At 45.8% G+C, this 27696-nt stretch overlaps 1 protein-coding gene across 10 annotated transcripts in view; it reads left to right on the top strand.

The window, feature by feature from the left end:
• The window catches only part of Rin2 (Ras and Rab interactor 2), a 201293-nt gene that overhangs the window by 79033 nt on the left and 94564 nt on the right, over positions 1–27696 (top strand). For 6 of the 10 annotated variants that reach the window (XM_060383140.1, XM_060383134.1, XM_060383143.1 and 3 more), the window contains exon 3: positions 23406–23498. In XM_060383140.1, the coding sequence (XP_060239123.1) occupies positions 23442–23498 (57 nt within the window). In that variant the 5' untranslated portion in view covers positions 23406–23441. Of the gene's footprint in view, positions 1–13137; positions 13367–21247; positions 21552–22937; positions 23264–23405; positions 23499–27696 lie in introns of those variants that run through there. The other 4 variants (XM_060383137.1, XM_060383139.1, XM_060383136.1 and 1 more) reach the window with 4 other exon arrangements.

Here is a 27696-nt window from a genome sequence, read left to right as displayed (position 1 = left end):
TCTTGTTCCGGCCGTCTCTGACAGGAGTGTAGGACGCTGGTTCCAGGGCGAGCATCTGGCAAGCCCCAGGATGTTACTGCTTCTGCTGTTAGTGGGAAGCAGGGCGTTCACAGAAAGGAGAGCACTCTCATCTACCCTGTGCTCTTCTCCATGCCACAGGAAGCCCCCACTGTGGGTAGTGCCTGGCTGTGAGAGCGTGGTCAGTAATAGCTTAGAGCCTGTGTGTTCAAGCAGGGCTGGCGTGCCTTCAGGGGAGAACTGGGGGAAATAACAAAATTTACTACTTTAAAGAGTTGCAAGTATATATGAGATACATAAAGAAATGCACAGTAATATCTGTTATCTGTGGCTCTGAAGTTCACTGGAGGGCATTCAAGCAGGAAAGTGTGTCTGAGCCAAGCACCATGGCTCAGGCCTGTTATCTCAGGGCTCAGGAAGGCAGTGCTAGAGAATAGCAAGTGTGAGGAAAGCATGGTATGTGCAGAGTTTGGGGCTAGGCCAGGACAATACAGCGAAACCATTTCTCAAAGAAAACCCAAACAGAGACAAAAAAAAAAAAAAAAAAAAAAAAAGCAGGAGGAAGCTAGGAAACACTAGTTCACAAGAGGTGTGAAAAATCTTTGATGTTGCCCTGGCTTTTGGCCACCCCAAGTTGCTCTGTTTAGTTTGTAGGGTTCATGCCCTCTTTTCTGGACTGAGGAGTTAACAGTTGAACTTTCATTAAAATTGCCTGGTTAAGCTTGTCCGGCAAGGGACCAGGATTTTTGGCAAAACAGCCATCTGCTTGTGGTTAAGATTTTCCTGGTTCTGTAACAGCCAGACTGGGTTATGTTTGGAGAATCATGAGGCTTGGCTCTCTGGGCAAGAAAAATGATCAGTCCACCAAACAAGATGACTTTTTTTCAACTTTTCTTTGACTCTTCTAAACCATCTTCTGCAGGATACTGAGTCTGATAAGGGGAGGAAAAATCACCAGATTCTTCAACTCTTGAAGTCTGATCATGTGGAGTTTAGAAACAGAGGAATGAGAACTGGGGGACAGCGCAGTCAACAAAGGGCTTGTTCTGCAAGTGTAAGTGCTTTCAGTACCTTCATGAAACAGTCGGGCGGGGGTGTGCACTTACAATCCCAGCACTGCCAGGCAGAGGCTAGAGGACCCCTGGGGCTCGCCAGCCTGCCAGTCTGGCCTTTTCTGTGAACCTCGGGCCAATGAGACACCTTGTAAAAAGTGGAGAGTATCTAAAAGTGAAAGATAGCTGAGGTGTATCTCAGGCCTCCACACTCATGCCCACACACACTTGTGCAGATGAAAGAGTACCCACAGAAAGAGAGAGACAGAGAGAGATGGAGGAAAGAAAAAGGAAAGCAGAGGTCTCCTGTGGACATGATGAGTATGGGAAGCCTTGGCAGAGAGAATCAAAGTAGAATGGGGAGTGTATCGTAAGCCCACGGCGGATGCTGGGACACACAGCGCCCTTGCCCATCGGCGTACACCACAGCTTACCACCAACACGGGCTGAGTCATCGCCTTTGGAGTGCCGCCTACCAAACCAATGCTATTCTAAGTTGTATTTTGATGATTATGCGGAGATATTTTAGATCCTTTTTTCCTTTTCAAAAGACAGGTGATGGGCACTTTTCGAACAGGGCATCTGGCTTCACCTTCATACCCTCTCTCATGGCCTCTCAGGGCCACACGTTAGGAACGAGCTTTATTTCTTGCTTTTCCCTTTGGGATTTACAATAGCACCTTAAAAATTCACACTAACTTTTCCGTCCACTTCAAAGGTAGTTGTCCCCAGTGGCCTGCTGTACACATCTAAAAACCCTCCTGTGTAGCATTTGTCGGTTCCGTGGTCATTCACAAACCAGTGTAATTCCACCCGATGAGGCTGGGTGGATGTATGTAGGCAGTGTTGTATGTATGTGTATGGCACTGCGGAATACACTCTAATACATGCCCTCTGTGTGTCATGGAGTACGGTTGCTTCTCAAAGAAGTTCTACTTCTGAAAAACGCACAATAAAAAATGCATTTGTCCAGGTCATATGTAGCAAATGTGTGAGAAAGTGTAATTAGTCAGGGTTCTCTAGAGTAGCAGAACTTACAGACTGAGTGTGTGTGTGTGTGTGTGTGTGTGTGTGTGTGTGTGTAGGATTTACTAGAATCACTTATAGGCTATGATCCCACCAATCCAACAATGTCGGGCTATGAATGGAAAGTCCAAGAATCCAGATGTTGCTCAGCCCACAAGGCTGAGTGTCTTAGCAGGTCTTCAGCAGACTCTGGAATTCCGAAGGAGGCTGTAATGCCAGTGAAGGAACAGATCTGCTAGCAAGGCCAAGCAAAGAGCAAAGGCTTCCTTCCGTGTCCTTATATACACTTCCAGCAGGAGCCGTGGCCCATAGTAAAGGTGTGTCTTCCCGTCTCAAAATCAGAATTAAGGACACCTGTCTTCTACCTCAAGCTTCAAATCAAAGGCTTGTGTCTTCCTACTTCAAAGGTCCAGACTAGAAGTGGATTCACCCACTTCAAACAGAGGAGAACAATCTCATGGTCCTGCCCTCCATTTCTGGGTTGTAGCTCATTACAGATGTAATCAACTTGACAAGCAGGAAGTATGTGGGACTAAAACAAGCAGGCTTGAAATTCCTGTGACATCTAAGAAGGGGGTATAAAAGGGAGGTGTCCACAGGGATTGGATGGGGTGGATGGATGGATGGATGGATCTTTAAAACACTGAGTATCTTCTTCTTTTCTCTTCTTTGTTTCTTGGGGGGTGCTGAAGAATTAGGATCATACACACCAAACACTTGCTTTGTCTAAGGTCTTATACATGCTAAGCACAAGCTTTGTCACTGAACCACACCCCTGGCCACTTCTAGTACATCCTAAATACTACATACTAATTATCATAATACACACTCCCAGATGTGTTTTCTAACAAGTCTTATACCTTTGATAAGCATTAATAAGGGGCTAGGGAGATGGCTTGGTTGGTAAAGTGGTTGCCACACAAGCATGAGGCCTTGAGCTCAGTGCCCAGCACCCAAACAGCCTGTGGCTCCAGCAGTATCAGGAGGCTGTCTTCGTTGCATGTTTTAGTTATTATGCTGACTCTGATTGCCTCTTTCTAGGGGTTTCCTCAACATTTTCCTGAAAGTGGGAGGTTGCCTGTTTGTTTATTTGAGAGGAGTGTTTTAAATACAAGAGAAAATTCAAGCCAAACATGGTAGACTACACACATAATCCTATCACTTGTGAGGTGGAGCCAGGAGGAGCAGGAATTCAAAGTTATCCTTGGCGACATAGTGAGTTCAAGGGCAGCCTGGGATGCCTGTATCCCTGTCTCAAAACAAGCAACCAAGAAGAGCAGAGGGAGAAGAAAAAAAGAGGAGATGGAGGAAGGGGGCAATAAAGGGGGGTTATTTGGCCTGGGTGCTGATTCTGAAGCTTCTCTGCAGATATCATGTAGCCAGGGCGCTCACTAAGCTGTGGGCACTTTTGCGGTGAGAGAAAAAGGCAGTCTCAGCAGCCTTCCCTTCACTGCACTGCTGAAGCTGTCAGTGTCAGGATGTCTGCTGTGTGATACAGCTGCAAGGAGAGCCCAACCAAGTCTCCATCAGGAGCTGGCAGCGGGTGAGGTCTGGGTACTGGTGAGAGTGCTCCCTTCTCTATTTGCTGGTGTGATGTTTGTTTGGTGTGGCTTTTCTCGGCATTCCCCACACCTTGCCATATGCAGTGAACATGATCTTTCCTCTGACCCAGGGCCACTGGTGTGCTGAGCCCCAAACTGCCCACTACTTGATGCAGGCTGGGGCATTGCCTCCAAGGGGGGAAAAACAGGAAATAAGAACATATGCACTTTCCACATTTGGCTCTGTTCTGCATTTCCCAGTACTTCTATGTGTTTCAAATAACAGGATGATTTTCCTTTGTAGGAAAATACCTACATGGCTGAAGCTGCCTTATGTTGAATAACATTTTATTTTAGTAAATTATTTTGTGTTCTGGACTATTTTAAGGCCTTTTACAGGTGAGACTTACCAGGCCAGGAAACAAGTGGGTGGGTGGAATGGGTAGCATGGCGCCTTCCATTTTTAGATGGCGATGGGTGCCCTGCCCCAGGGGAGTCTATGGCTTGTTGTGAAAAACAGAACCCTGTAGCCGTGGTATCATGCATCTGCTCAGAAGAAAGAGTAGGCATGCAGAAAGACCTAATGGCAGGGCTGGGGATTGGGCAAAGTCTCACAGATACCTGACCGGAACAACTTAATGGAGAGCAGGTTTGTTTCAGCTCATGATTTTAGAGGGGTCAATCCATATCCTTGAGCAAAACATCACAGTGGTGGGAGCCTTTGGCAGAGAGCTGTGCATGTGGAAAACTGAAAGCAGAGAATGGATGACATAAAGGACAGGGCCAAGGTAAGCTAGAGCTCCAGGGACATGTGCCTGAGTCATCTCCTTCCTTCAGTTAGCCCGACTTTCCACCACCCCCAAGTGCCATCTCGTGAATTCATCATCCATTGATGACATCATAGCCATTGTAATCTAGTTCTCCCCTCCCCCACAGACATTAACAGGGAAGTGCCTCACTAAACTCCTGGATGTTCCTCAATCCAATAAAATGATAATGGAGGCAAACAGCTGATTAGAAGGTGTTTCCCAGGGGATGGAGGGGCTGGGATTTATCTCATAGTTTCATTCGTTATTATTTTGTATGTACATACATGAACAGGAGACATACTCTACAGTGCATGTGAGAGCAGAGGGCAACCTTGTGGAGTCTGTTTCTTTGATCAGATGTGCGCTGTTCTGAACCGGAGAAAGATTTTTAGGAAAGAAGGCCGTGGCTCAGACTTAAAGCAATAACTTTGATCAAAAGTGTGGAGGTGTAGAGACTGCAGTCACCCGGGCCATTCATCACTAAAGACGTTAGGAAGGGACAGACACTGACTGGGAAGTGGAGTGCCCGGAAACCACTGTGTAGCCTGCAACACCGCATGAAGCCCCACCACAGGGCTTCATCTCCAGTAGCACTCTTCCCATCTCATTAATTATTTTCAGCTTCTAGATGGAAGTAATGCCAGGCTCCTAGAACAGCTGCAAGTATATCCCAGAGGACTCCCCATGCCGTACAGACCTGTACCATTTGCTCATCCTTATTGCATCACTCTCCACACGAGTGGACCATAGGCATCAGGCTCTTTGCCACTTGCTATCTCTATGTAGAACTCTGAAGAGCTGCCCTTTAAAACCTATTCTTTATTTTTGTATGTATGAGTGTCCTGCCTGTGTGTGTGTACATGTGCCACTTGGGTGCCTGATGACCAAGTAGACCAGAAGCATCAGATTCCCTAGAACTGGCATTACAGACTGTTGTGGGCTTCCCTGTGCATGCTGGGGACTTAGTGCAGGTCCTCAGCAAGAGCAACAAATGCTCTGATGCCCATTTCTGCAGCCCTCGCAGGCTGTCTTACCTTCCTGTAGTCTTCCTGTAGTCTTTAAGACTGTTACCTAGGGCTGGAGAGTTGGCTCAATGGTTAAGAGTGCTGTCTAAATGCAGCCACTCCTGATGAGACCTAATTGACTAGGATCAGAAGGAAGGAGAGGAGGAGTTCCCCTATCAGTGGATTTGGCATGCATGCAGAGTGGAGGAAGGGAGGACCACAGGAGGGATACAAAGTGAATAAAGTGTAATTAATAAAGAATTTTTAAAAAGATTAAAAAAATTATAGCCTTTGAGAAAAAAAAGGCACTGTCTACTCTTCTATATTCCAGGTTCAATTCCCAGCACCCACATGGCAGCTCACAATTGTCTGTAATGCCAATTCTGAAGGATCTGACAATGCATGTAAAATAAAATTAAATAAATTGTTGTTTTATTTTTTTTAAAGACTGTTGCCCTAAGCTACATACCAAACCCTGCAATAAATGCCGGGTTATTGTTATTGTTTTTGTGTTAGACTCTGTTTCCCCAAGAATAGCTTAAATGTGGTGGCCCCTGACTTAGAACAATTTGTCTATTTGTTTGTTTTACTTTATATTGGCTCAAAATTATTCTCATTCAGTAGAAAACGTATTTGAATTTTAAATCTTGACCCTGGCAAATGGAAGCAAAGCTGAATTATAGCTCAAGGTGATAATTGTTCTTTCAGTGTATCTGGTAAGGGATGAACAGGGAGAAGAGGGTGGAGAAGGGAAGGGAGGAAGAGGGAAAGGAGAGACAGACTGAAAGTCTCTATTAAAATTTATACCTTCTGTTCATAGCTTCATTTTCTCCCAGTCCCCTTCCCCTTTCCCTTATCCCATAGATCCACTCGTCCTCTGTTTCCCTTCAGAAAAGAGAAGGCCTTCCAGGGATATCAACCAAACATAGTATAATAAGATGCCATGAGACTCGGCACAAACCCTCATATCAAGGCTGGAAGAGGTAACCCAATAGGAAGAGATGGGTCCCATGAGCAGGCAAAAGAGTCAGACAACCCCACTACCACTTTTAGGAATCCCACAAACACCCCAAGCTAAACAACCCCCTCTGACTCCTATAATCCTTCCTCCCCCTCTTCCGTGGGGTTCCCCAGCTCTTCCTAATGTTTGACTGTTGAGTCTGTGCATCAAGGAAGTTTCCTTCTTATGAGTCTTCAAAATAGCTGTGAACCAGGCTGTGAAATGATTTAAGTTCAAGTGGTTTATTAAGGGGTGATCTGAGGAAACAAACAGCAAAGAGAACAGGAGACGGGAATGGAGCTGCCATTGACAAGATCAAACAAGCAAGCAAGCAAGCGCGTGTGTGCGTGCGTGTGTGTGTGTGTGTGTGTGTGTGTGTGTGTGTGTCCTTGACTGTCTGACTGTCCCAGTTAACATTCTGTGGAAAAGAACTCTGAGACAGTTTATGAAGGCAGCCAGTGAAAGCTTTGTATGCAGTCAGTCCCCAGCTGGAGCTCAGCCGCATGGAGAACCTTTGAACAATACTGAATGCTTATCTCAGAGTTGACCCCCAGAGAGACTTCCTCCAGCAGAGACACTGGTTTGCTGTTTAACTTCTTTGTATATGGTGTGAGGGCTGGGTCTTTGAGGGACAGTGGTATGGGGAAGGTAGACCTGAGCTAGTCTTGGGAAATTGGACAAGATTTGGCTAAACTCACCAAGCAAAGCAGATACAGGGAAGGTGCTCTGATCAGAATGCAAAGGTGGCTGCAGATGGGGAGGCTGGGTTGGGTGGGCCTGTGGTTGTGCCCCATCCCCTCCCTACCCTACACTACCATGGACTTGTCTGTTGTTTATTTATGGCTGTGAGACGAGGTCTCATCATATAGCCAAGACAGGCCTTGAACTCACATCCACCTTTCTCTGACTCAAGGAGACATCTTTTTAAAGGTGAAACTCTTTGGCTGAGGGAGTAGCTCAGCACACAGTACTTGCATAAGGCTCTGGCTTCAAGCCTCAGCACTACCAAGAGGAAGGCATAGAGACAGATAAAGCAAGATACTAAAGGCTTAGTGGTTCAGCATTTGCTTAGCATGGCTATAACTCTAGGTTCAGGTTCGATCCCTGTACTTCCAATAAAACAAAAACAAACAAACCAGGCATTCATACAACTATTCAAAACAAACAAGCAAACAAAAAACTGTACCAAGACTTTTCGTTTATTTGTTTGTTTTGTTTTTAAGCCCACAATTGTAATCTCAGCATTTGGAAAGAAAAAGCAAGAGGACTGTGAATTCAAGGCCAGCCTGGGCTAAACATGATGGCTTCTAGGGCAATGCAGGTTATGAGGGCCTGTCTCAAAAGGAAAACTAAGGTTATTTTTTAAGTATCACAAGTGGTTTTTAAAAGTAATCACTAGATAAACACATAGTAAGACTTTTCAGGAAATAGCCAGATAATAAATATCTTAGGGTTTATAGGCCATGTGATCTCATTTCTGTTGTACCCAGAAGCAGCTATAGATGTTTCGATAAAGGATTTACTGTTGTATGTCAATAAAACTTTATTCATAAATGCATGTGGGAGGTGTATTTGGCCCACAGTCAACTTTACAGACAGCTGATATACGAGATTCACAATACTGGAATTATGCAGGTGTAGTGGCACACACATGATCAAGATCATTCTCAGTCCCATAGTGAGGTTGAGGGCAGCCTGGGTTATATGAGACCATGATAAAGCAATATTGAAAAGACAAGCGACAACAAGGCAGGTCAGTATCCACAGGAGAATAATAGTTGCATCTCACAGAACACAAGGCATCCCATGGGCAGACTCTATTCCCATTAGCTTCCCTTTTCTACAGCTTACAAAGTTGAAAATGCACACCACTGATTTTATTACTGGCAGTTGATGCCTTAGCAGATTTGCCCACATCACTAAAGCTAAATCAATCATGGCAGGACCTTTTTGGCCACTGGGACGTATGTACAGAGAGCCAAAGACTTTGATTGCCCTCACCCACCCTTCAGCTGGGCGAGGTGAGGTACAGCACTGCCAGCTGGTTCGTTTCTTATGGCAGCACAAACACCGGTGTCTTGAGTGTGGCATTTTTCACATTTTTGTGCCTGCTATGTGCCCGGGTGTGATTTCCCTGTTTTAAGTGGCCCCTGAGTATAAGTGAAGTGCTGTCTAGAATTCCCTTGCACACAGAGGCTGAGATACGCCCTGTGGAGAAAACATGCATGCCAGGTAAGCATCACTGGGCATGAGCTAGGGCGCCACTGACCTAATGAGCCGGCAGTGTGCCGAGTTTGGTGATTTTAAATTGAAACACACATAAGACAAGGCTAGGTGTTGATCCGTCGGTAATGAATTGTGAGTAGAGGCTGCAGGAGCATGGCCTGGGAGCAAAGACTCAGTGTTCGCTAACAACCTGCAGGTATTAACCAGAGAACAAAATACCGTGAGCGCAAGGATTGCTTGTGCGCAGGCGATGAAGGGCAGACAACCCAGAAGGGCTTGAAACTGGACACGGCCGTCCTGGAGTGACGTTCCTTGGACGCCCCATCTTCCCCTCATGGTGCCGCTCTCTCTCTCTCACAGTGCTTTCCTGGGATCTCCTCTCACATAAGACACCTCAGCTCAGGATTTCATGACTGAGCCTAAATGGTGACAATGACAGAGGAGCCCAGTGAGATTCGAGGGATGCAGAGACCTAACTTCCTCGGGAAGTTTGAAAATTTGGATTTGAGACAGAGCCAAAGGATCCCTGAATACCCAAGAAGGGAACAGGGACATTAAATTCCAAAATCTACGTTGCCAGCAGGGAAGTGGAATGCGGGAAATATCCAGTCAGTCTGTTTTCTGTTGCTAGTATCACAGTACCACAGTCTGAGTAAATTACGAAGAGAAAGGTTTCACTCTGGCACGCAGTCCTGGTTCAGAGTCACAGTCTGCATCTGCCAAAGACCTTCGTGCTAGCAAAGGCAGGATGTGTTTGGCCAGACAGGGAGGCAGCACATGTGCGCATGCGTGCTGTTGTTGTCTTTGTAGCTGGAACCCAGGGCCTCCCACCTGCTCTCCCAACTGAGTACACCCTTCAGGCCTTGCTCCAACTATATGCCTGCCCACCAGTATTCATCCAATCACTGGCCATCTTATAAGCATAGACAATTTTCTCACCTCCCAAAGGCCCCACCTCTAAAGTTCACATCTTCCTAACATTATTGTGCCAAAGTAGAAGTTAGATTTCAATATGGAGCTGGACAGTAGTGCTGCGAGCCTTTAATCCCAGCACCCGGGAGACAGAGGCAGGCGATTTCTGTGAGTGCAAGGCCAGCCTGGTCTACGGAGTGAGTTCCGAGGCAGCCAGGGATACACAGAGAAATGCTGTCTTGAAAAACTAAAATATAATAACAACAACAACAATAATTTAATACAGGAACCCTTGGGGGTACATTCAGCCTATCCAAGCTATTGCAAGGTCGTTCTCTTGGGGATGGGCTTGCAGGATGAATGGTGCTGAGATAGACGGTGGCCTGCACAGACCTAGCGACACTGCTAAAGCCTTTAAGGCAGCGCTGTCCAAGGCCAAGTGAGTGAGCAGACAGGGAAGGAAAATGAGAGAGACTGGGGCCTGAAAACTTAGCAGAAGTGCAGACAGATTGACAAGCAGGGCAGAGAGAGGAGGAGCCTGCGCCCTGTCTGAGCCTTCAAGCCTGGGGTTGCCATTAACAGAAAGAGGGAGGAAGACTGCAGGGGAAGGGAATGTGAAATGGAAAGTTGGCATCTAAAACTAAATCTGAGAGAAAGAAACCAGAAATGAGTACGTCTGTTACTCTTTAAAGAGAAATATTCCTGAGTCCGGAAAAGAAGTTGGGGGAGCAGGAAGAAATCACAAACCCTGCGAGTTTTGTCTTCTATTTGTTTGAACCAGGGAAAAGAAATAGCTGCAACCCAGAAATAGTTGCTTAAATCTGACAGCAGGATGAGCTAGCTTCTGTCTGCTGTCATTGTCTAACTTGATGAAGTACTCAAAGGGTAGCAAATAATTTTAGAAACAGGAAACAGAAGAAAAAAAGTGTTTGTAGGGGAATACTTCTAAGTAATGAAATAAGGCCCAAGTGACAGAGCCTGTGGGGAAAGCTATGGTTAAAAAGCTTCCAGCAGTAGATGAGAGTGTCATGTTTCAAAGAGAGACAACAAGCAGGTGTGACCTTCAACGAAACAGGTGATGTGGGGATTCAGATATGAAAGCACTTCACAAGTCAAAATGCCAGACACCAACTCTTGAGGACATACCTACTAACATAGCGGAAGTAGGGAGACGCTCAAAGTCCGGACCCTCAAGCGGGAAAGGCTGGATCCTGAGGTACTTAGTCACTTTTCATCCATAGCCAAGAAGCAAAAAGACATGAAGATTGGTGCTCAGCTCTCTTTCTCCCTTTCATTCAGCCTGGGACCCCGGCCCATGGGATAGGACCGCTCTCATTCAGAGTGTGCCTTCCTCCCTCAGTTAGACCTTTCTGGAACCATCCTTGTGGACACATCCGTGATGTAGTTTTAAGTTCCAGCACGCTGACAGTCAGGATTAACCATTCTAGTTATTGTGTCTAGAACAACAGGGCATTAACTCTGCATTAGCCAGACCCCCTGCCAACCTCATTCAGCGAAGACTGTGAGTGAAGCTGATAGAAACCCTCCTTCCTGGAGAAGAGTGAGAGGATAGGGGCTTCAAGCTGAGCAAAGCACTAACTTAGCATCTTTTCTTCTCCTTGGCTGAAGGTTACTGCAGTCACCCAAAGAGAAGGCCTTGTTTCATCAATACAATCAGATTATGTTACCCAATTTTTTTAATAATTATTATCAGCAGTAACTTGAGGCTCAGAGAAGCCCATTGTGGAGGCGCCACGGCCATTATCGGTGGATACAGCAGCTTGGTGACAGACATGAGGTAAAAAGATTTTTCGAGACTAACTGAATGTGCTTTGGCTTCCATGAGGAGAATGCTTGCAGGGACATGACAGCTGGTTTAGGGTGCCCTGGGGTGCCCACAGTAGAGGGACTGCCGTGCCTCAGAAAAAGCTACAGGCAAAGAAAAGAGCCCAGCAGTCAGGATGCTGTAAGGGAATGTCAGAAAGAAACTTGGATCCCTCTTGGCTCTTGAATCCAGGCTGCCTTTTTTCTCCACTTATGAACTGGAGAGGTGGCACAGTGGTTAAGAGCATTGGCTACCCTTCCAGAGGTCCTGAATTTACTTCCCAGCAACCACATGGTAGCTCACAACTATCTGTAATAATGACCTCTTCTGGCATGCAGGTATACATGCAGATAGAGCACTTATATATGTAAAATAAATAAATAAACCTTAAAAGAAACACACACACACACACACACACACACACACACACACACAAATAAACAGGGCCACTCAGGACTGAACTATACACTTTTGCAAACCAAGACTGATGAAAGCTGAGAAATGAAAGCAGTAGGGGAAGGTGGGCCTTTTCTGCTGTGAGCCCTGAGATAATATTGGCCAACCTTCTGTCCCCTGAGATTGGGGCTCTACACACTGTCTTTCTCTCACGGCTGTCCTCTTCATGGAGGGACAAGTCTGGGAGACAAAGGGTTGAGCCATTCTTGAGCTCATATTCCTTCTGGGTCTTAAGCATGTTCCATAAGCCCAGTGATCTGGAATCTGTGCCTGCAAGACCAGAGTATTCTACTGCTGCCTGAACAAGCTGTCTCCAAATCACTCCACCCAAAGGCTGCTCCTGTTATAGCGTCCATAGGCTGGAGACTCGGGAGGGGACAAGGCAGAAAAGATGAACAGTCAGAGGGAAGAGGCCTGACACCACGAGGCAGCTTCAGAACTGTCCCACATCCCCACATTCAGGCACAAAGTACCACAGGGTATGAAACTCCACATAATTGGGCCTTCACGGTCCTTACAAAGGTGCATCTGTCGTGGTAGAGTAGAATACAACTTACTCAATATTCTTGAGTTTATGTCTGTTGAACATTCACACATTAAAAGTACACATAGACATCCATCTGTCCTCCTGCCCCAGCATCCCCTTGAGTAGCAGGAGAACCCAGGCTCTCTCTACTCTCCACATACATTGCCCGTCAGGAGTCCATCTGGTCCTATGCCATCTGCTTTTCTTCTTCCAGAAGTCTGACTCCTGGGCATACAGCAGCCTCACTTAGACATGAAGTGACAGGCTCTGACACTCGGCAGTAGGACCTGAAGCTTCTACCCCTTCCATGCTGGGTACCACCCCAGCTACACCTTCTCTGTCTAACCTCTCTTTAAAATGAGGGGGGAGAGTGCGCAACAAGAGGATAGGATTGGTTGGAGGTAACTTTTCAAAAAGAAAACACTGTACTTTACAGAGATCCTTGGAGCTCAGCAGATGCTGTGGTAGTTGCCACCGGACTTAGTAGTCTGTAATGAGATTCTTGCATCATTACCCTAAACCTCTTGACTTTCTCAGCAAAGGACACGAGTGCCGTTGGCAACCAAGAAAGAGACTGCAACATGCTAAGGATTTGAGGCATCATCACTGACGCTAAACCCCACCTATTGGCTAATTTCAGCAAATAATGCTGAAAACATTATGTGGGCTCCCATGACTCTGGTAGACCCAGAGTATTTTGCATTCTCCTGCTCCTGTATGCATCTCCTTTCCTGATTTCCAGGCTCTGGCTGCAGGACGGCGCAGCCACCATGCAATGATTGCACTAAGTGATGTGGGAAGACCTACCGTATCACTCCGTGAGTTTGGACCCGGAGCTGTGAAAGAGCGGAAAGGGAGCTACGCAGTCGGCCTGCATGTGTCCTCTCTGCTCTTGACTGTGCATATGATCAGCTACTGCACGGTCTTGCTGCCTTGATTTCCTTGCGGTGATGGAATCTTAACTTGGAATCGTGAGTTAAACCAAACCTCTTATCCCCTAGGTTGCTTTTGCTAGGGTATTTTATCACAGCAACAAGAAACAAAACTAGGACTTGGGGGATGCATTCAAATACCTTTAAAGGATGCCTAAACACATACATGAAATCCTGTGTATGCCCTGACTTTCCACGTGTGCATCAGCTGTTCTTCCGTCATAACCAAGTGCTCATCATACACTATGGCCACAGTGTTTGCACTTTAAGGTGTGACAGTAAAATTACCACATTTTCCCCTTCTTCCCAAACAGAAAATTTATTGATTTTTGCTTAACTTCATAAGCTGCAAACACTTCACAGCTTCTCCTTGCTCTGTCCTGGTAGCCAGCATCACTTACGCTTTGAGACCATTCTTAAGTAAAATAAGAATTACTTGAATACAATTGTTTACCTCAAAACCAAGGCAGCTACAGAATGGCAGGTGGGCAGGTGGTATACACAGGGGCACTGGATGCTGCAGGGCAGGTAGAAGCCACCACCACGCTGTGCAGAATGGCACACATCAAATTTATAGAGTTTACTTCTAAAATTTGCCATTTAATATTTTGAACCAGAGTTGACCATGTGTAACTAAAAGCATGGATGAGGGATGAATATAGTCTTATTTGTGTGTTAATTTGTGTGTCATGTACATGCATGTGTATATGCATACTTGCATGTATGGATGCGCATGGATGCGCATTCGTGTAGGGTTTAAGGCTGATGTTGAATTCCTTCCTCAGTCCCGTTCCACTTTATGTGCGGAGGCAAGGTCTTGAGCTCAGGGCTTACCTGTTTATCCAGTTTCATTGGCTTGTTTCTGCTATCTCCTGTGGGTACCTCCCAATTTTCCAGGAATTACAGGCAGACCACCACAGCCACCCACAACCAAACCCACCTCTGTGCATTTTTGTAGGTGCCAGAAGCCATGGTCTTTCCACTCGGGCACCAAGCACTTTACCAAGGACCTGCCTCTCCAGCCTCTAGGGAAATGCTTTCTTTTTTAATGTGTTTGGATATTTTGCCTCTTTACCACATGTGTGCAGTACCTACAGAGTCCAGGAGATCAGATCCCCTGGAACTGGACTTACAGATGGTTTTGAGATGCCATTTGGGTGCTAACAATCAAACCCAGGTACTCTGGAAGAGCAGCCAGTGCTCTTAACCTCTGAGCCACCTCTCCCGCCCCGAGAGTGCCATTTTGAATAAGCAGATAGGATTCCCATTGTCTTCTTATCTAACCTCTAAAGATATGGAACTCACCAAGCCTAAGACAACAGACTAAACACGTGAATCCTTTCAGGTTTTCCTAAAGGCAGTATTGAACCTGGTTAAGATGAGAGCCAGAAGCAGTTGTGTCCACGTGGTGACAAATACACGGTTTGTGGATAAAGTGTGGTCTCCATGGACAGATCTGATTTCCTACATTTGCTGTAGTTTATTACTTTAGAGTCAAATTATGAAACATCTTCAAAGACCTGTGGCCTAGACGTGGTGAGTGAAGTGCAATGGAGCACTGTCATTGCGTCTGCCTACTCCCCAGAACTGATTATTAAATTCTTGTGTCTTTTGCCAGTCTGTTAAAGTCATACTGGAAGGATGGAGTCAGCTATGGTAGAAGTATTTATACCACAAAGCAAACAAACGTTGAAACTTGGGGCTTTGAGTCCCCAGCAAGCCAGTTGCTAAGCATTTTTTCAGTACTTTACTAATTTAAACGGGGAGGATAAATGTCTTAATGATAAATTGCTAGTTTTGGAAAGTCCTCAATACACACAGCATAAAAAGAAGAAAGTGGGTTGGTGCAAAGTATAGGTCAATGAAAGTATAATTTCAGACCTTGGGATCAATCGGCAGGAAGGCGGAGGAAGTGGCGGAGGCAGCAATGGTGTGACTTTTGTAGTTCTGGCAAAATTTAAATAATTTTCTATAGGGAGAAGCTGCTTTGCCTGTAGGCCTATGGCACTATGAACATCATGGTAGAAGAGCATTGAGGAGAAAGGCTATTCATCTCCTGGCAGCTGGGAAACACAGAGAGAGAGAGAGGGTGAGGGGGCAAGCTAGGGATAACATCTACCCTCCAACTAGGCCCCACTTCTTGATAACCCATTGAGCTATGAATTGCCTTGATGAGGTTAATGCCTTCATGATCCGATCGCCTCTCAATAGCACCACCACACAAGCCTTCAAACCATGAGCCTTTTGTCTGAGAAGATACTTTATATTCAGACCCTACACAACTTGGTTCATGGTGTTCAAGACCCCGAGAGCACTCCCGGGCTACTTTATTATGGTGTAACGATGCTCCTCCTTCCTTCCCTCGGACACATAGGTGTAACATTTTGACCCAGGACATTTATATTTTTTAAGATAGGATATAATTATGTAGCCTGAGCATTTTCTGATTCCTCCAGCTGTAGTCTCCCTCATGCTGGGAATACCTGAGTGTGTCGCCGTGCCCAGTGAGGCAGCGCATTTTTATGTAGCCATTGAACTTGCTATGCTCATTGCTTTTTACAAATGACTAAAACTGAACACTTAACCAGCAGGCGTAAGTCCCCGAGTTCAATATCCTGCACCACAAATAAAAAGAAAAAAAAATACATTCTTCAATAGTTCAGCAATTGACATTAGAAGAGGCGAAATTATGCAAAAACCAAGTAAAGCTGAAGTGCAGTTTTAAGCATGTTCATTGTATTATATAAGAAAATTAGCCAAGAAATTAAGATGACCTAATGGAATTTGCTCTGGAAAAAAAAAATTGTATGAAAATTAATGGTATTGGGATCATTCCAATGAAAATACTTGTGTTTATTAAACATGGAGTTGAACCATTCTTAGGGGTCACAAAGGCCAGATTTAAAAAAACAAAACAACAACAACAACAAACCACCTTCCAGCAGTCACAACTGTGTCCTATGATCTAATTCTGAGCCAAGAGAGAGCAGGGTGGTGGGGAGGTGAGAAAGGGGAAGGGATGGGGAGGAGAACAAGAATGAATACATGCAGGTCTCCTTGTGTTTGCGGTGGGATGGAAGAGCAGGCACACACCAAGTCTCCAATTTGTTCTCCATTTACTGAAATCTTCATCAAACGTGGCATTATCGTATGCTGTTCTTGTCAATGGGGCCTTTTTTCTGTCCCAGAGCCTTTGTTAGTTTATTCTGACATCTTTGAATTAAAGGCCTGGCTAGAGGATAACATCCTCAAACTTCCTCGTGCTTCTGAGAAGCCAAGGTCATCTCAGCCCCCATTGTAGCTCTCTGGTCAGAGATTATGAATCTGTTGGCCTGACTCAGGCGTACATGCCTGCCCGATATCGTCCAGTGGCCTCTTGTACTCATGCGTGCTGTTTTCTCCCGATGCTCTGGATCTCCACTTCCCACAGCAGAGAAGCTGTTCCATACCCCACTTCCAGCTTGTGCCTCTCTAGCTTCTGAGCAGAGGACTCTACTCATCCACAAGCAGCTAGTTTGTTGCTAGCCTGAGTCAGTGTTCGTCCAGACACACCCAGGGAGACCAGAAGAAGATGTCAGATCCCTTGGGACTGAATTTAGACCTGATTAGGAACCACCATGTTGGTGCTGGGAACCAAACATGAGTCTTCTGGAAGAGCAGCCAGTGCTCTTAATCACTGAGCCATCTCTTCAGCTCATATTGCATCTCTTTACAATAGAAAGAGATATTTGTGTCCAGGGATAATCCCTGTCTCTGGATATGTGAAGCCCTGCACTCCCTTAAGAGTGCCAGCAAGAAAGTGAGGCTGCTCTTTGATCACCTCTCTCTCAGAGGAGGGGGGACCTTACCAGGCCACAGAGGAAGACAATGCAGCCACGCCTGATGAGACCTGATAGACTAGAATCAGAGGGAAGGGGAGGAGGACCTCCCCTATCAGTGGACTGGGGGAGGGGCATGAGCGGAGAAGAGGGAGGGAGGGAGGGCAGAATTGGGAGGGGAAGAGGGATGGAGCTACAGATGGGATACAAAGTGAATAAACTATAATTAATTAAAATTAAAATTTAAAAAAAGAAAAAAAAGAAAGTGAGGCCTTGAACTTCTAGTACTGATACTTAAACAAATCTTCTTCTTGTGAAATTGTTCAGCCTCAGGTGTTTTGTTATAGTACTGTAAGACATTTGTAGAAGACTAATTGCTGAATGGCCCAAGGAGGGAAGTGAGGTAGTTCTTACCCAAGAAAAGGAAGACTTTCTCCACAGCAAGCTGCCTACTGTAACCACCAGACATCTACATGAACACCGACATGGCTTCCAAAGCGCAGATTCAGGAAGAATTTCTGTGGCTGTATGAAAGAGATCAAGGAGGGAAGGAACAGACCCCCCCCCCATTGAAATTAGTCCTTTTATAAGCTTAGTTGTGTTTGTCCCAAAAGCACCTTGCTTATCACAATAGCAGCAGCAGGAACACAGTAGTGATTCCTTAATTTCCTCAGTTACTCCTAGGAAAACAGAGATAGTGAGTGTTACTCTTACTCTGTTTAAAAATATGTTTGTTGAATAGAGCGGGAGAGGGGGTTGGGTACACAGTTATTTGCTTCAAATGTATTACTTTCTCCTGAACTTGTTTCTCACTTAAAAAAAAAACCTGTGTGTGTGTGTGTGTGTGTATGTGTGTGTGTGTGTGTGTAAAGCGTGTGCGTGTAAAGCATGTGTGTGTCTACTATGTATGTGTACCATGTGTGTGAGAAGCCCATGGAGATGAGAAGATGATGTATCCCTAGGAACTGGAATTGCAGGTAGATGTGAGCCCCTGTGTGGTTGCTGGGAACCAAACCAGGCTCCTCTACAAAAGCTGTAAGCATTCGTAACCACTGAGCCAGCTCTCCAGCCCATTTCTCTTTTGAATGAAGAGTTTTCACGATCTCAAAACTGTATAAACTGGATGTGATGGTATACACTTGTAATCTCAGTGTACAAGCCTCCTCAAGGAGGCTGAAGCAGGAGAATTGAGAGTTTAAGGCCGACCAGGGATATACCAGGATATCCTGTCTCAAAACAAAACAAAAGACACAACTCTTTTATTTTTTTTTAAAGAAGTTAGACTATGGAGTCAAAGACCCTGAAAACTGTTTTTGAATTCACATAACTGAAATTGTTGAGCCAGAATCTGGAATAACATTTTCCTGTCCAACTTGAAAAATCCCTGGCAATAGAAAGGCAGCTATGGAAATGCTCAGAGACCTTTCCTGGACACAGACAGGAGCTTCTAGACTCTCAGAGAAGACAAAAGCCACAAGGAGAAAGGCTGCTACACCAGGAGCTGTTTGAAGAGCCAGGCAGTGGGGAGCAGCACCTTGGTCAGGTTTGGACTCACCCTGACTGGTCTTCTGGGGTGAGTCATTCTGGCAGTAAAATAATCATGAGACTGAGCTCTTGTTTACTAGGGTAAACTCAGCAGCCATGCTTCACTTAGCTACAAAAAGAAAAAGAATTGGATAGAAAAATTCTGTGTATGATTAGATCTGTAGGTAGGAATTCAAGGCTTGCAAAGCTATGCGCTTCCTTTTTTTTTTCTTTTTATATTTATTTATTTTATTTGTATGAGTGTTTTGCTCACATATGTATCTGTGTCATGGATGTCCTAGAACTAGAGTTAGAGATGGTTGTAAACTGCCTGTGGGTGTTGGGAATGGAAGCCAGGTTGTCCGAAAGAACAAGCGTTCTTAACCACTGGGCCGTATCTCAAGCTCCAGAACCTTGCTTTGACCCTCCCCTTGAGGGATGGATTCCCAGCTGTTGCACCTGCTGTTCTTTGGTGAGGTTTGCCCTTGTGACCTAAAGCAAATGAAATAGCAGAGGGGAAAGGACTAGGGTCAGGTTGAGCAGAGCATACAAAATTTCAGTCAGATAAAAGAAACAAATCTGGAAAATCCATTGTAGAACATGATGACTTTAAATGATAATTATGTATATTTCTGGAATTGGTGGCCCAAGCTTTTAATCCCAGCACTTAGGAGGTAGTGGTAGATGAATCTCTGTGAGTTCAAGTCCAGCCTGATCTGTGTAGCAGGTTCTACAGCACAGGTTTGCGTAGTGAGAAGTAGAGATTGGACTTTACTGTTGTCCCAAATAAACAAGCCACGAGCTGATTGGCATACTAGTTAGAGTTTACTAGATTTCACACATTATATTGTGTACCATAAATATGCACTTTAAAGAAAATAGAGAGGATACAGTTTGAGTAAATTAAGAGGACGGGAAAGAGAGAGTGGGAGGGAAAATGTCTCTCAAAAGCTCGGTGCCACATGACAGCATTTGTGTCAAGAGCAGACCAAGCGTAGGCCTGTGGTCCCCGGGTTATGTCACCATGTGACTCAGTAGTCAACCTTAGTTTGTGTTTGGACCATGTATAATACACAGATATCCTATCCTTAAATGATACATTACTGCAGGCTCCAGCCCTTCAGCCTTTCCCAGATCTGTCCTCAGCAAGATAGCACAAAGGCTGGAAGCCTGCTGGACTAAAGCAGATCATTAACTGGCCAGCCATACACCAGAATCCCCTGTCTTTGTCTCTCCTTTTGACTCCACAGAGGCTGGGCTGTGCCCAGATCCAGGCAGGAGTGGTGGCCTCAGTGCCTGCCCAGGTGGCTCCTAGGACTTGGAGCACTCTTGCCTCAGCAGGCTTGCCAGGACAGCTGGTGCCCAGCCAGGAGACCTGGGTGTCATTTGTGCTTTTAAGAACAGACCTTCAGTTAACTCACAAGCCACCCATGAAACCACCTAGAAAGCCACAGAGCCCAACTGCAGAGGGCAGGCCTGTGGTTTCTGGGCAAGTGAGGAGAAGCACCTGCTTCCTGCCTTTGTCCTTTATCCCTGATTGTGGCTCCGTTTACATCCTTTCAGTGGGTGATGGAAGGGCCTGGCTGCTCTACACTACAGAAGGTTGCAGTGGCTTTTTGCTAGCTTCCAGTGGTGTCTGGAAGGACAGGTCACTGGGCAGGTCACTGGGCAGGTGGGCCTCATTTTTCAAGAATCTGATGATTTGCCCCTCATGGAAACCAGGCAAGGTCTTCAGTGGTCCAAATCCGGAGGAACTATATCAAGTCTCAAGCTACGGTGCAGTGTTGTTGTATTGTCCGGCTGTAACTGGGTGGTCTGGCGTCCTACTGCCAGATGATGGTTGCAGGAAGGATGAGCTGAAAGGAGGGGAATGCAACCACAGTCACCTCGATTTTGTGCTGTGAGTGTTGAACCAAGGTATTGAAATGGAAAGAAAACCATTGCAGTGACAGGCATGGTCAGAAACTAAAACTTCCAGGCACCAAAAACCTTTTACATGTCTACACACAGACATGCCTGCTGCACTCTGGTTCAGCTGTGGTATTGTCTCCCTCTCCCATTATTTGACATGTACCTGCTTGTCTGGGGAGTCCTTTTCCTGGAGAAGCCTTGCAAATAAGAAAGGACCTCACCGTCATCCTTCAAAGAAAAACAACAATCTGCCGGCCCAACAAAATCCAAACGGAGTATTTAATCAGGACCGCCTGAGTTACAGGTGTTTGTGTATGTCAGCCGCTAATTAAATCAGCAGCGACCTTCAGGAATTCAGACGACTCCATTGCCAAAAGCAAAATTCCTCGTGAGCCTTAGCTCATCAGCAAAGGTTTGTATATGGAAAACCCTGGGACAGAACAAAGAAACTGTTCTGGATAAGGAATGAAGTCTTGGCTCTCTCTTAGCAATTCCTGAATTGCCAGCTATGTGAAATCTCCTGCCAGGAAAACGTCCAGAAGAAAACGATGACAGGCCTCAGGTTTGCTTAAAGTGTCCGCTTTGTTGAAGAGTCTGTGTTTCTGGATCTAAACCGTTAAGCGTCTGCTGCCCGAGGTTCCCATCTCGCTCCCTTTCTGAACACAGGGCTGTTTTCTCTCTGGCATGAGGGCAGTCAGTGGACAGTGGACTTCGAAAGCCTGGGAGCTAGGCTTACCCTTAGATGCTGAACCTCTGGAGTCAGCAGGATTGCCATGAAGCTTGCCGCCTCCCCAGGAGGGTTTTGGAACATTGGCCTTCATCCCAGCAGGATCACAAACGGACTTAAAGTGACCATTTAAAGTGCAGCAACACCTCAAGTAGAAGCTTTTGGAAGGAAGGCTTGGTATGTGAGACGCTGTTTTTTCTAGATGAGATTCCACACCTGAGTGGAACCAAACACCTCACTATGGGTGAGTTGAGAGGCAGTTTGGGGGCCAAAGGAGTCTATGAAGTTTCTTGCTTCATATTGCTGCATTGCTCCCTTGCTTTTCCCCTTGTTAGGCTGTCACTAGCATTGTCCTCGGCATCCGGTGTCTGACCCTGGCGCTGTCACCCAGACTTTGGTACTCCCCACCTCATGCCTGCAGCCCAACCACTGTTAATGTTCCTTAGTGATTCAAGTGATGTTTTCCCTTCCTACTTCCTGTGTTGTTCATGTCTGCAATGTGCCTGGCCTGTGCATGTTACAGCAAGTAGGGATGCTGGTGAATGTGTTAGGAGACAGTTTCCTGGGTCCAGCCATCCCAGGAACAAGTTCCATCTTGCTGTCAGGGTCAAAACTGAGTTCATATTCCAAGGCCCCAGAACCCTATCCTGCTTTTTCAGACATTTCATGTTTGTCTGTTAGCCAGTAAAGGATATAAAGAGGGAAGTTGCCATTATCTGGTGTCTAAACTAAGGCACACAAGTTGTAAAGGTGTTGCTTGTGTTGACTTAAAGCTTGCCTGCTCCTTTGTTCCCCTATCATGGGAAAACTCCAGACTAAAGCCCAAGAAAGGATGTGACTGCAAAAAGCTGAGTTGAGGGTCCTGAAACCAGGTGACCTGGAAAGGCCCAGTCGCCCTGTTTACTTCCTTGCCTGACCACTTGTGTCAAAATATGATTGGTCAAAACAACAGCCCACTCCGTCCCTGTTCCCATCCCTTAAAAATGTCGTACAATCTCCCTTCAGTGACGCAGTTCAGATCATGAACTGGCCACCTCCCTTCGCACACAGAAAATAAAGCTTGCATTTTAAGTTTCTATCTCAGAAGTGAGTTTTCTTGGCTTCCATCTGGAACCCAACAGTATGTTTGAGAGGGAGAGGAGGAAAGAAATTGGAGAGACTAAACGGGGGAGGGAGAGAGAGAGCACTGCGTGTGATTTCTGTTTAAACCTGTACAGTTTCACTGGGTAAGTAAGCCTTTGGGGACTTCCCTTGCCACGTCAGTGCACACCTGTCTCAGCCAGGTCTATTGCACCAGGTGTGTGCAGGCATTTAACTTGAGAGTGAAGGTGGAAGGCTTTGCAGGGTGTGTGAGGACATCACTGGTTTCTGTGCTTGCTGTGTGCTAGGAGGGGAAATTCCAAGCGTGATACTGTTGGTGATGATTCAGGACCATGTTGTTACCCTGCCTTTAAATTTTCCTGTGTGTTCCAAATGAGCCCAACCCCCAAGCCCTGGGATGATCCTGGAGCTGTTTACATTCATCCCCTTACACAAACGAGCTCTGTAAACAGTGACTCTCTGGGCTGCATCCCAGTCCCACTGGCTTCTAAGGGGGAAAACAGAGGGATTTCTCGTAGTGCCCTTCTGCTGACCTTGCTTGCCCGGGAGGAGAGCTAACTGAGGGAAGGCTGACCTCACTCCCTAACAGCAGGATTTCCTAAGACATAGAGAACTCCATTCTTCTGCAATCTGCCATATGAAATCTATAAGCTCTCAGAGCAGATTATGGGGACAACTAATATTGGTTCCTTTTGGACTTCAGCATGGGGTCAAGCAAACACACAAAGCCATCATTATGCTCCCCGAGGTCCTAAGGACCTTCTACGTCAGCCGCTGGCAGAGGGGGTGGGGCAGCGAGGTGGGGCAGTCTAGGAAGAGCGCTGGCTGCGGCAGGAAATCAGGCTGAAAGGAGATGTAAGGGCTTTGGTGGGAAATAAATGGCACAATGTTGTTGACGGAAAAAGATCTTGGCAGGACTGTTGTTGTGAGTGTTCTGTGGCTTAGAAAGGAATTTCCTACAGGCTGGACTAACCATTGAAAATGTCTCTACCTTCAGGAGTCCCGGGCATGCAGTAGAGCCTTGCTGGGGGAAATGTCAGCTTGGACTATGGGCGCCCGCAGTCTGGACAAGCGAGGAAGTTTCTTTAAGGTAAAAGGAAACCGGATTTGGGATCTCCGCTCTGCTCCCTCTCGGTGGCTGCCTGGGGAGCTGCAGGCACCCGAAACTGCAGACTGGAGCTTGGAAGCCTGCTGGCTGAACCAGCTGGGGCCAGGGGAGCTTGCCTGAGAGCAAGGTTGGCGCTCGGCAAGCTGGAGCTTTGGTGATTTACTGCTTCCTCGCTGGCGGGGGGGGGGGGGGGGGGGGGAGGGGGACTGGGGCAGAGATGCCACACTGTAGGACCCTGGAGGGACCCTGTGTGGGTGAGCTGTTCCGGCTTTCTCAGCTGGGGCATTTCAGCATGAAAGCTGGACTCCGCTTTCCAGAAAATTAATGGTGTGAGACCAGTGTATTTGCCTGACTGAGTCATTAAAGTGAAGAAGAAAAAGAAAACCAAAGCAGATCACCAACTGATTCCCGGGCCTCACCTTAGGATCAAACGCTAGTTCCTGGTGTGGTTTCTCAAATGCCCAAAAGCTTTTAATGGTAGGACAAGGGTAAGGGAAGATCGAAACCAAGCAACTCTTCAGTGTCTTACGGGCGTTGCCAAGGCTAAAGTCACTTTCTGGCTTAATGGGTGATTTTTAAGAGTGTTTTAAGAAGAATGCATATGTTTAAGATTTGATAGTCATTTTTGATGTGTAGTTGGAAGTTAGTTTCCCTTTTGTGGCTTTTTTACTTGTTTAATTATACCCTGAAATAAATGCAAATTTATTTTGGAAAATTCTGGATCACAGCCCCATCCCTGAAAAAAAAAAGGGTGAAAGAGGTTAAATGTACATTTATGTATGTACGTATATGTACATGGGAATACAGGTGTTCCAAACAAGCACCCTTGTCTCCAGAGCAGGAGCACCAAGGAAACTTTATTGCTTTATTATTGGGAGAGAAAAAAAAATGCTTGTGGTTAGTAATTCTGAAGCCCTTAAGTGTTGATAAGGATGCATTTGCTCTTATCTGTGTTCCCTGTTTCCAAAGAGATTGCAACTGACACCACAGCAAAGGTTGACTCAGAAAGTCTGCCAGAAGCCTTGTTGATAGGCAAAGCTGAGTTTATTGCTGAAATGAAAGCGCGCCAGGATGATAGTCTTACCAGGGTCTAGGCTAGGGACCAACCACAGGTATATTCATAGGGTTTGGATGTCGAGTTCCAAGTCCATTCAGGTGTATTTTTCAGAACAGGACATGATTGCATTCTAGCAAAGCTTGGTACGTATCATCTCAGAACCGGTGAGTCTTGTTGAGTAAATCATCAACAAGCAAGGTACTCTCCCGAGTGAGTGAGCAAACTGTCAGGGTTTCCTGCAGCAAATAGAAAAGCTTAACTCTATGGACAGGAAGATCCCGGAAGAATTAAGTTGTATTGATACAAATGACCTCCATTCTCAGTCCAGGTAGCTAAGCTTTGTCCACATAAGTAATCTTAATCCTCAACTGTTATAAAGCCTTCATCAAACTGGCATAACTTCTGCCCACATGGGACAAATAGGAGGGTGCATCTCAGGTCTCTTGGGGACCTGTAACTGAACCCCAGAGCCTTCTACTGTATCTTACACTGAACTATACATGCAAAAGCACCATCTCAAACACTGCTTAATCCCAAAGCATTGCCTAAATTAGCCTAAATATTGGCTAGGCCTTAATTACCACCTTAGGATGTGCACGGAGCACTGTGGAATCATAGCTTACATAGTAGTTAGACTTCAAAGTCAAGGCGAAAGAAGAAAATAGAGTGTGGTCAAAACTGCGTCGGGAAATTTCTGAGGAAGATGTCTTGGACTCATCCTAAAGTTGGTTTTGGTCAGTTGTTTGGGGGGTCGTTTGTTTGTTTTTCCAGTCATGGGGAAGTGGTTGTTTTCATTTTTAATTTTCAGTGGCGCGGTAGGCACAGCTTATAATATTGTCATATGTTATATGAAAGATTCAACCAGGGAAGAGATGAAAACTAGCTAAACCCACTGTGAGTTCTGTTTCTTGAACTATCCATGGTCTGAGGCCCCTTTGGAACATTCTGGCAAAGTTGTCTGAACCATTTGTTATTATCTCTTATTTTTGTCAGAGCTTAAATTATATACTTTAAGATAGATATTCAAATAAATAAGAGTCACTTTTTGTTTTGTTTTTTTCGAGACAGGGTTTCTCTGTGTAGCCTTGGCTGTCCTAGACTCACTTTGTAGACCAGACTTCGAACTCACAGATCTCCACCTGCCTCTATCTCCCAGAGTGCTGGGATCACAGACATGTGCTACCAACCGCCCAGCTGAGAGTCACTTGTACATAGTATTTCTCTCTCTCCTTGTGTTGATGGGCATTGTTTTTCTGTGATCTTCACCATCTTTAAGCATGATGTTATCTGCAAGAATAAAGTAATGCCCTTTAAACATTTATTAATAACAAACTGAACTAGTGGTCCAGATGATTTGCCCCTCAGCACGTTCTAGGGCCCATGGGCTATTTCATCATGTCTCATGTTTTATTTAGAGTCTTCTAAGCACCTGTGAGTCCACCAAGCTCTGATCTAGGCCACCTGGAGAAAAACCAAAAACCATCCCTGACTCATGGAACTTCTAGGCTGGTAGCAAATAAAGATAACTACCAAATCGGACCACAGTATTATGGTCATGAAAGAAGACAGTCCCTGGGATGGGGAGTAAATGGGGCTTCTGAGAGTAGGCAACCTAACCTGGGCTTCCAGAAAAATCTCTATTAAGGAAGTTTTTACTTGACAGCTGAAATTGGAAGGCAGGGGTGGTGCTAAATTTTGGAATGATGCCTCAGGAGTGGCAAAGCATCCCTCGATAGACATCACAAAGGTTGAGGCACCCACATTGCTCCTCATTCACAGCCCACATGGGGCTTATCATCCCTCATGGTTATTGGTACTCTGTGTTTTTTAGCTAAGTCACAGAAAGACTCTCAGCAACCCCATCTTCATCACAGCTTTCCCTACCCAGTGTGTGCTTGGCCCAGAGTTGCTAACCACCAGTGGCAAGCTTTGATTTGTGGTTTCTCGTGTGTCCTGGCTCAGGAAACCAACTCAGGTTAGAGGACACAAGGTGCATGGAATAGGCCCAGATTCTCCAAGCATCCTGGAATAACTGGATGCCCTTGGTCATTGTTCCTTTAGGGTCACATCCTGGAAGCCACATAAATCCTATGCTGGACACACGTGTTTTCCAGTTGTTCAAAGCGCCGTGATTTATTTTCTTTAGACGCCTCTGAAAAGTGCTGTCTTCCTACTCTATATGGCTACTGTGAAAACATGGGGAGATAGAGAGACGTGGAGCCCTAGGTAGAGTCGCCAGATATCTGTAGTTAGATAAACGATGTATACACCGGCTACAACCGTATTTGAAGGGTGAGTTTTATGAAACAGTTTATATAAGAAAGATGTCATTCCAAGCTGGAGATATTCCAGGTGGATCTGATTTAGGAACACGGGTTGGAAGCCATCATGATACTTACTTCTCCTGAATCTCACACCTTTCTCCAAGATGCTCCTGCCCAGTTTAGGGATCCAGTGCTGACAGATCTTTCATGAATCCCCAAAAACCATACCCTTCTTCCTTCCTATATATCTACCATCTGCTGAGGACCTCTGTAGGGAACCTCAGAAGTCAGCTCAAGATACTGGTACCATGACCAAGCTCTCAACACAAAGGAGATTTATGTGCCCCAGAAGGACAAAGGTCAGGGATAAGGGACAAAGAAAGAAGACAGGGAAGAGGGAGTAGAAGAAGAGAACAATGGAAAAGGAAGAAAGGAGGCAATGGAGAGAAGTAAGATGTATTTGTTCCAGGGCAGTGGGGGGATAAAGGAGTGTCTTTGGATAGAGAAGAGACAGAGATGGCCCATAGGAAAACAGCAATTTATAAAGGTTAAAGGGGAGAAGCCACGTTAGGATGAGGTGTTTAATTTTAATTGGGCATGTTAATTAGGTGAGCCAAAGGGGGTTTTTGGTTGCTGGACTTCTGAACTTTGGTAGCTAGGCTTTGGTAGTCAGACTGGGAAGGGGAAGTAGCCAAAATAAAGGAATGGGTCTTGGGGCTAGCTTCAAGAATGTAATCTAGGGAGCTGGAGAGATAGCTCAGTGGTTAAGAGCACTGATTGCTCTTCCAGAGGACCCAGGTTCAATTCCCAGCAGCCACATGGCAGCTCACAGCTGTCTGTAATTCCTGTCCCAGGGGAT

The sequence above is a fragment of the Meriones unguiculatus genome, chromosome 4, assembly GCF_030254825.1.
Source record: "Meriones unguiculatus strain TT.TT164.6M chromosome 4, Bangor_MerUng_6.1, whole genome shotgun sequence".
NCBI classification, from domain to species: Eukaryota; Metazoa; Chordata; class Mammalia; order Rodentia; family Muridae; genus Meriones; species Meriones unguiculatus.
This window is presented reverse-complemented; position numbering and strand designations above follow the sequence as displayed.